We start from the raw sequence: 9,240 nt of genomic DNA, 5'->3' as shown, positions 1-9,240 counted from the left end.
GATCTCACCATTGAGTTTTCTAGGATGATCTGGGGCTTGGGCGTTAAGGGCAGAGAGGCAGAAGGGGGGCAAACGGAGAAAAAGAGACAAGGATGGAAAAAGAAAGCTGCTGCTGGGGTCGTCCAGCCTTCCCGGTTCCTACTGCCCCTCCCCAACCGGGCCTTGCGGGCTCACAGGAAGCACACGGGCCAGCCTTTTAAGAGCTTGCGGGCGTCCGGCGGACACAAGGGGTCCACCCCGCAGAACAGGAGGCCCCGCTTAGTGCAGGCAGGACGCGGGTGCGGAGAGGTGTGAGGCACAACGCAGCCGCCAGAGGGCACGGGCGCCTCAAGTCCTCCCGCGATGGCGTCGCCACCACCAAGCAGGGAAGGTGGTCCGCCAGCGAGCCCGCGGGGAGAGCGGGGCCCCACCCGCCCCCGAGCTGCGGGCCTCGGCGCACCGCGCACAGTTCCTCCATTCCTAGCCGCCCGAGGGCCCCGATCCGCGCTCGGAGGGTGACCTCGACTCCCGGGCGGGGTCGGAGGACGCTGTCAGCTTCGCGCCCACCTCGCGATCCCAAGCCCTCTCCGAGCCGGAGGCCTGCGAGGAGGTGGCGGTGGCCCCGTGTTCCGAGAGGAACGCCCGGAGGCCAGGCCGGGGGTCAGCATACCCCAGCATCCGGCCGCCGCGGAACAATGGCCGGAGGGGCTGCGGCGGGCGCCTAGGAGCCCGGGCGCCGGGGAGCTGGAAGCCCCGCCCCTCCGCCGGCTCCCTGACAACGCGGGCCGGGCCGCGCCGCCTGCTCCCCGCCCCTCGGCGCCCGGCACCAGGCGGGGCCCCGGTGGGAGCGCTGCAGCCGCAGCTGCTGCTCTGCAGAGCGGGGCCCGGGGTCGGGGCCGGGGCGCCCTCGTTCCCACTTTTCTCCCGCCGCTATGAGCCAGGGAAGTCCGGGGGACTGGGCCCCCCTCGACCCTACCCCGGGACCCCCGACGCCCCCCAACCCCTTCGTGCATGAGTTACATCTCTCCCGCCTCCAGAGGGTTAAGGTAAAGTGTGAGCGGTGGGCGTCGGGAGGAGTCGTGGAGGTAGGAAAAGGAGGTTGTTTAAAGCCCAGGAAAAGATGGGGATGGGGATCCAGAAAAGAGGTGGGTGAGAAGCTTGGGGGGCGGGAGTTCGGGGGAGCACACGTGGGGGCGGCAGTGGATGGGCGAGGAGTCCTTGGAGAGGGCGCGGGATGGGGCGATGGATAGCTCGAAGGTGTGGAAGAATGGACAGGGTGAGGACGGAGAACTGCAGAGGACCCGGGGGAAGGGGAGACGGAAGATACTGGGAATGCGGTTTACATCCTGCCGAGGCCGATGAACTAGGATGGAGGTGGAGGCTACGGAAAGCCGGCGGTGGGGGTGGGGGCGTACTGAGTGCTTCTCGGAGGCTCGGAATTAGAGGGAAGAGGTTTCCAGACCCAGAGCCTGCGCCCCTTTGGCCATCCAACACCCCCCCCTTTCCCACTCCCCCCACCCCTGCACTGCAGCACCTCCTGGTGGGGGGTAGGGCGGCTGAGAAAGGGGCAGGCTACAGGAAGTGGAGGGCCGCACCAGCCTAGGGGGAACTGGGGAAGGGTGTGGGAAGGGAGTGTCCAAGGTTTCTGCTTCCCTCACCGCCCCGAAGGCTGGCTCCTGGGGCTCGGTTTGTTTACCTGCGCTCTCCCTAGGGCAGCCCAAGGAGTCACCCTGGCTCCTGGCAACCCCTACCCTGCGGAGTAGGGCCAAGCTCTTGTTTCCCCCATCCTCCAGCCCTGGGGGAGTGCTGGTGAGTTGCACTAGTCTGGCCTGGGCCTAAAAAGTGGACCTCTGTGTGTTCCAACTCTACACCTCCTAGGGCCAAAGTAGAAAGAACTGTGCACCTGGCTTCTGTTGGACAGAGTAGCTATTTATGGAATGCGACGTGGGGGGGAGGGACTGTCTCCAGCCTACGCTACATCAAGCACTGTGCTGGGCCCTTCCATAGGGGTTATCATTAAATGCTCTTAACAGCCTTACCAAGTGCCAGGTGCATTTTATGACTTTTAGGTAGGGTGGGGACCAACCGAAAGATATAAAACATTTAGGTCTGATCCTATTAATGAGGCCCTTAATCCTATCTGTTACCCTTTTGCCCTTACTGGTATCTTCATCTCATCTTGGATTCCAATCCATCTTCTGTTCCCACACCACCTGTCTCCTGATCTGCAGGCGGTGACAGCTCTCTATTCCATCCTTGTGGGAGAAGGGAAGCAGTGGGGAGCATGTCTCCCGGTCCTGAAGTGGCATTCTCTCCCACCCTTTGCAGTTCTGCCTCCTGGGGGCACTGCTGGCCCCCATCCGAGTGCTTCTAGCCTTTATCGTCCTCTTTCTCCTCTGGCCCTTTGCCTGGCTTCAAGTAGCTGGTCTCACCGAGGAGCAGCTTCAGGAACCAATTACAGGATGGCGGAAGTAAGTGGAGCATCAGCCCCCGGAGACCCTACTTCTCACTTCTCTTCCCTGTTACCCATTCTGCTCCCTCTTTGAGAAGAAAAGGAGGGAGGATTCTGAAGCTCTGCTACCCATCTTAGGTAGGCAAGATGAGTCAGCCAGGCTCACACCTGGTCCCCAGGACCGCAGCTCTAAGTGAGGCACCCTGATGTGTCCTAGAGGAGGCAGACTTCAGCCCTTGGCAGAGGATAGAGGACAAAAGAAGGGCAGCTGCTTTTCCGGGTGCCCAAGCCTGGGAGTGAGAGGGAAGGGACGGAATCACTGCCGCTGCTCATGGCCAGCCTTGCCCCACAGGACCGTGTGCCACAATGGGGTGCTGGGTCTCAGCCGCCTGCTCTTTTTCCTGCTGGGCTTCCTTCGAATTCGAGTTCGGGGCCAGCGGGCCTCTCGCCTTCAAGCCCCTGTCCTCGTTGCCGCTCCCCACTCTACTTTCTTCGACCCCATTGTCCTGCTGCCCTGTGACCTGCCCAAGGTTGTGTCCCGTGCCGAGAACCTTTCTGTGCCTGTCATTGGAGGTGAGAGAGTTTAATAACAGGGGTAAAGGGGAGAGATGACCACTCTGAGCAAAAAAGGCAAGAATCAGAGATGCTGTGGAGAGAACTGGCCTCCAGGGGGAAGGGAGAAGTTAGAAGGGATACGGACTGATGCTGGCCAATGAGATTCAAATGGACACCTTTTGTGAGCCAACCTCTTAGATGCTGAGGGCTGGTGCTTAGAGGGTTGGAGGGATCTCTGATCAGTTCCCTAAAGGACAGTATGCAATAAAAGGAGTGTCCCTGTGGCAAAGAGACAACTGAGAAGCATCTCCATACTGTTGAGGGAGTGGAGGGTGCAGGTGTAAATGCCCCTGGGAAGGAACCAAATGATTCCTTGTATCCTGTCTGGATCCCAGCCCTTCTTCGCTTCAACCAAGCCATCTTAGTATCCCGGCACGACCCGGCTTCTCGGCGCAGAGTAGTGGAGGAGGTCCGAAGGCGGGCTACCTCAGGAGGCAAGTGGCCCCAGGTGGGTAAGGGTCTCAAGAGCTTCTGGCCTTTTATATACTCCCAAAGAGACTTCTCTCTCCTCTCGCCCCTTCAAGCTACCCCTCCTCATTCTGATCCCTTGTTTTTTTCCCCCAGGTACTATTCTTTCCTGAGGGCACCTGTTCCAACAAGAAGGCTTTGCTTAAATTCAAACCAGGTGAATAAATGATAGTGGGTGATAGGGTGGTAGGAAAAAAAGTAGCCCCAGATTTACAGAGTCTGGACCAACCCAAGAAGTGGAGTGGGATGGCAGGGAAGAGAGATGGGAGACTTCCTAACTAACCCTGAAAAGTCTCCAGGAGTCAGAAAGAAACTTATCAATGAAATGGAGCAAGGCCAGGTGTTATTTCAGACCTGTCCCAGACCCCAACACTTCATGCCTTCTAGCTATCTGAATGAACTAACCTCTGCCTGGGGGGGTGGGGGGTGGAAATGGGATTCAGGAGCCTTCATCGCAGGGGTTCCTGTGCAACCTGTCCTCATCCGATACCCCAACAGTCTGGTGAGTCTGAGTCTAAGAATGGAGGGTGGGGTGCACAAATCCACCCTAAATGGGAATCAGTGAAAACTTCCGAGTGTCATGGTGGGATGTGCATGTGGGGCTGGGGCGGGGCCTCTGCCCAAAGAGAATGGGCCAGCTCCCAGGGAAGAAAAGGAATGCCTTTCTTCCCTCACCTCTGCTTCTCCTGTAGGACACCACCAGCTGGGCATGGAGGGGCCCTGGAGTGTAAGTCTTGGTGTTGGTTCCTGGGGTGAGGGTGGGGAGCAGGGCCCATCAGAGAATTCCTGGCCTGCCTTCCAATCTCCAGATAAGGCCAATGGACCTTCTTCATTCTCAGATTGAGAGAACTCTAGAGAAGGGCGTGCCCATTTCCCTGTTTTGTTCTGATCTCCAGGTATAACCTGGAAGTGCTTTCAGCCATCCCACCTAATCATTCCTGCTGTGATTACAGCTCCTTTTAACTTCCTGTCCTATGTTTCTAAGTGATCTTCTCCATCAGCCATCCCTTCCTGAAAACCAGCAGGTGTGCTTCACCTTTTGTGCAGTCACTCACACCTCTTCCAGCAGCTCTTCCTCAGGCATATGCCTGCTGGCGCTCTCTCTTTCCCTACCACCTTCTGGCCCTTTCCTCTGTCTCCCTACTGCATATTCATCCAGCTGACTGTGTGGTTAGGAGTCTGTTTTTATATGAATAGGCAGAACTTTCCCACTCCCCTCCTCAGGGTGGGAAGACCCCTAGTTAGAGATTGGTGAGCATCTGAGGTCTCTCTTCTCTTAGACTTAAAGTCCTCTGGCTCACAGCCTCTCAGCCCTGCAGCATCGTGGACGTGGAGGTATGACATCCCCTACCCCCCCTACTACCACCATGGGTGGGATAGGGGAATGGGCATCGGCCGAAGGGGATGAGAGTGGGAGTGGTCACCCATCGCTTTGAGGTCCTGATGTGTGTGTGTGTGTGTGTGTGTGTGTGTGTGTGTGGTGTCTTTCAGTTCCTCCCTGTGTACCACCCCAGCCCAGAGGAAAGCAGGAACCCCACCCTCTATGCCAACAATGTCCAGAGGGTTATGGCACAGTGAGTTACCCACAAAATATTTCCTGGAGCAGATACACAGGGCATAGGAACCACAAGAGGGGTGGAGGGCTGAGGTTCCAAGGAAAAGATGGGGGAGTGGGCAGTGGGATGGACTCTGAACGGTTGATACTTGGGATGGGGGGCGGTTAAAGGGGCCTGGTCTCCTCTCCCTGTTCAGCAGCTCAGACTCGGTAGTGACCCCTCAGAAGAGTCTTCTTCCTTGCTCCCCCTCCATTCCATCACTCTTCATCCTCTAGGGCCCTGGGCATTCCAGCCACTGAGTGTGAGTTTGTAGGGAGCTTGCCTGTGATCGTGGTGGGCCGGCTGAAGGTAGCACTGGAGCCACAGCTCTGGGAACTGGGAAAAGTGCTTCGGAAGGCTGGGTAAGTGACCTTGAACATAAGAGTATGGTCAGTGTCACTTATAGATAGAGAAAAAAGAAGAGGGAGAAATGGGAAGAAGGAAAGTCTTTTTTTTTTTTTTTTTTTTTTTTTTTTTTTTTTTTTTTTTTTTTTTTTAGTTTATGTATTTATTTTGAGAGAGAGTGAGAGAGAGAGAGAAAGAGAGAGAGAATCCCAAGCAGACTCCACACTCAGCCTGACTCAGGGCTCATTCCCACAACAATGAGATCATGACCTGAGCCAAAATCAAGAATCAGATGCTCAACCAAAAGAGCCACCCAGGCGCCCAAGGAAGGAAAATCTTTTAAAAAATAATAATAAATAAGAGGGAAGGTAGAAGAATTTTTTTTAAGATAATGGAGTAAAAGAATTGGTAAAAAGTAAGGGAAAGATATTTAATAACCCCAGTGAGGAAAGGAGGAATGGCTCTCAACGGACTGTGAGTGAGAATACATCTTAGAAAAACACCAGATATGTTTGTGGTGGGAGGGCTGCGGCCAAGGTCGTGTGTCCAGGAAGAAGATGAGTAAGCTGTCTGCCTTCAACAATTCTGTTGTAGGCTGTCCCCTGGCCATGTGGACGCTGGGGCAGAGCCAGGCCGGAGTCGAATGATCAGCCAGGAGGAGTTTGCCAGGCAGCTACAGCTCTCTGACCCCCAGACGGTGGCTGGAGCCTTTAGCTACTTTCAGCAGGTAAAGGAGCTGGGACACAGAGGCCAGAGCCCGGGCACTGCCCTCCAGGCTGATGTGCTCAGGACTTCAGGACACTATCCAGTTGGCCCCATGGGTGGCCAGTTTGGAATCTGCACTGTTGGATGGCCATCTCCTGAGGTCTGCTGGGGGATTCATTTTTTGTAGAGTATCCAGTGCATTGAGGAACAATGTTTTAATCATTGTGGAAAGGAGCAGTGGAGAACTAATCGGTCAGTGAGGTCCATAAGTTTTTTAAGCCACTTTAGGGATTCACCAAGATGGAGGACCAGATGACCTTGTGGGGCACCTGTGTGAGTTTCAGGGAAGAGTCATGAAGGTTGGATGGGAAAGTGACCTATGGAGGAGACAACATGGGACAGGTTAGACAGAGACGAGTGGGAGCCTTAGATCTCAGCGATACTTTTTAAAGATAGCCCGTAGCTGCTTAGGGGATTCCTGAACTATCTCAAGAATTTTGGTACTCTGTATATTTCCTGGGACTTAACTAGGTTTTCCTGTTGAATTATAATAATCTCAAAAGATTCTTAATGTTTGCAAACAACCACCTCTGGCCCCAAAGAGCTCTTTTTGGTCTAAGATGCAAACTAGAGAGGGACAGAGTGACCCAGGTGTGTTGATTGCTTAGACTGGGGCAGACTTCCCTTGAAAGGAGCTTCTCTGCTTAGTCTGTAGCACAGCTGAATAAATAGCATGGCTCCGCTGGGGCAGCATCCTCCTTGGGGTTTTTTATGCCGGTGGCCCCCTGTCAGTCTGTCAGACCAGTTCTCCAGCATTGGCTGAGTCAGAAGAGAACCAGTTATTCCAGCTTAGCATATGTCAGAAACTTGGTGGTAACTTCAGCATTCCTGAGGGATTCCCTCACGTTCATAGGAGATTCCCTAGAAGAGAGTTTTGTCACCAGGTGACTTGGGGGTGGCTTGAGCATGACCAAGAGAAATGCTGGGAATCCTGGTGAGTTTAGGGCTTCGGGTTTTGAGGGAAGCAGACAGAAGATCATCATCCCTGTTCCTGCTGAGAAGAGGGAGGAGCCAAAACCCAGGGCAAGAGGGAGGACACAGGGTTGGTCCTCATACTGCCCTGGTTTCTCTTTCACCATCTAGGATGCCAAGGGTTTGGTGGACTTTAGAGATGTGGCCTTGGCACTGGCAGCTCTGGATGGGGGCAGGAGCCTGGAGGAGCTGACTCGCCTGGCCTTTGAGGTATCAGGAAGGTGGAGGGACGTGTGGTGGCCATTCCTACCCCACCCAGAGGCCTGTATGCACTGCTCCTCCCAGTACCTTCTAGATAGTAGGTGCTGGCTATGCACTGCAGTGCCTCCCTGTCTCACCTACAGAGCCCCAGTGCCTCTGTGTCGCAGCCTTGCTGGGAACAGGGCAAGGGCAACAGCTGTGAAGTTTACAGTTCTGCAGAAAGGGCCAGGGTGAGGGTGGCAGGGGAGATGGGGGAGCCTGTCAGGCAGACCTGCAGGGCGGTGTGGGGCTATGGCCTGAGGACAGTGCTTGACTTGCTGTCCCTTTCTGTCCCAGCTCTTTGCCGAGGAGCAAGTAGAAGCACCCGACCGCCTGCTGTACAAAGACGGCTTCAGCACCATCCTGCACCTGCTGCTAGGGTCACCCCGCCCTGCTGCTGCGACTTTGCATGCTGAGCTGTGCCAGGGGGGTCCCCACCAGGGCCTCTCCCTCTGTGAGTCACTGCCTCCTCTGCCAGGACGGCTCGGGCCATCATCAGCACAGGCTGGGAGAGGGTGCTGGGGATCCTCGTACAAGAGGTGAGGCTGGGAAGGCAGAGAAGACATAAGCTGGGACTTGAGAAGTGAAGCAGAAAGGAGAGGGACAAGACATACCAATTCCCAAAACGAGCTGGCCTCCCTCTTCCTCTCCTTCCTGGAGGATGGTTTTACCTTTCCACCTTTGCCCTTCTCACTCTTTCTTACCCGTTCAGGTCAGTTCCAGGACTTCTCCCTCCACGATCCGCTCCACGGGAAGCTCTTCAGCACCTATCTGCGCCCCTCCCAGAAACCACATGCCTCATCCCCAGGCACCCCCACTGCTCTGGCCAACGGGACTGTGCAAGCTCCCAAGCAGAAGGGCGACTGAGCGCCTCGACCTCCCCAGCTTGCCTCCGGCCTACCCTGTGCCTCAAGCCCATTTGCTCCTGCTTGATTTTTTTGTTATTGTTGTTTTTTTTTAATTTGATTTTCATTTTTTTTGTTTGTTTGGGTTTTTTTTTTGTAAGAAACTATTTTATATATAAATATAAATATATATCTATATCTATTTAAAAAAAAAAAAAGTAAGGCTGTTACACTGGTGATATCAGCTGGGAACGAAAGGGATTAATGGTTGTAGGCTGCCTGTTGGAAGATCCCAAAGGTTCCCAGGGTCAGTCCTCTTGGCCACTGCTGAATGAATCCTCACTTCCAGTTGGACTGGACGGAGCTTTTTCCTGCACAGAAATCCTGCAAATCTCACATCCTCCTCTCCTGCTGTCAAACCTTACATATGCACATTTTAACAGGCTTCCTCATGAACCTCTTTTCAGCCTATTCCCTCTTGTTCTGTCCTCATTAGAAATTAAAAAATAGCTGACTACCATTTTACATTTAATAATCCTACTGAGAATGATGCCCCCTCCCGTGGTGGGAGCAGAGAGCTGTGTCAGTAGCAGCCAAGCCTCCTCCCTGCAGCTGAGACTCGCCTTAGGAGGGTGTTTTATGCCAGAGGATAAACAGTAAAGTCTCTTCCTTCCAGCCCCTTTTTGAGGCGGGGGAACAATAAGCAACCCCCACGCCCCTTAAAAAGATGGTGTGGAAAATTAATTCGATTCAGAAAATTAGATATCTAACCCAGAGACCTGACAGGTTTAAAAAAAAAAAAAAAAAAAATCTTTCCATCTTACAGATTTTTAAAGGGAGATGGATAATGATGGCCTATCCTGGGAAGAACTGCCAGCTTCAAGTCTAGGCTTTTCATGAGTGGGGGGATAAAGTGATCACTGGGACTTCTCACTCCTGGAGCTTGTCAGGGAGCCTAGATAAG

General features: G+C 54.3%; 1 protein-coding gene across 2 annotated transcripts; it reads left to right on the top strand.

Moving 5' to 3' along the window:
- The first annotated feature begins 787 nt into the window (after positions 1-787).
- On the top strand, positions 788-8,801 carry LPCAT4 (lysophosphatidylcholine acyltransferase 4). 2 transcript variants are annotated; one of them, XM_043555742.1, is made up of 14 exons: positions 788-1,025; positions 2,308-2,450; positions 2,784-3,004; positions 3,382-3,494; positions 3,611-3,671; positions 3,973-4,016; positions 4,207-4,241; positions 4,795-4,849; positions 5,006-5,088; positions 5,346-5,471; positions 6,049-6,181; positions 7,303-7,401; positions 7,729-7,885; positions 8,144-8,801. In XM_043555742.1, exons 1-14 carry the CDS (start codon positions 912-914, stop codon positions 8,296-8,298), a joined length of 1,539 nt encoding a protein of 512 aa, XP_043411677.1. In that variant the 5' UTR covers positions 788-911; the 3' UTR covers positions 8,299-8,801. The 2 variants fall into 2 exon arrangements, with proteins under 2 accessions (XP_043411677.1, XP_043411676.1); XM_043555741.1 differs by having other exon boundaries at positions 790-1,025; positions 3,958-4,016.
- Positions 8,802-9,240: the final 439 nt, after the last annotated feature.

This window comes from Prionailurus bengalensis, chromosome B3, assembly GCF_016509475.1.
Source record: "Prionailurus bengalensis isolate Pbe53 chromosome B3, Fcat_Pben_1.1_paternal_pri, whole genome shotgun sequence".
In the NCBI taxonomy this organism is placed as follows: Eukaryota; Metazoa; Chordata; class Mammalia; order Carnivora; family Felidae; genus Prionailurus; species Prionailurus bengalensis.
This window is presented reverse-complemented; position numbering and strand designations above follow the sequence as displayed.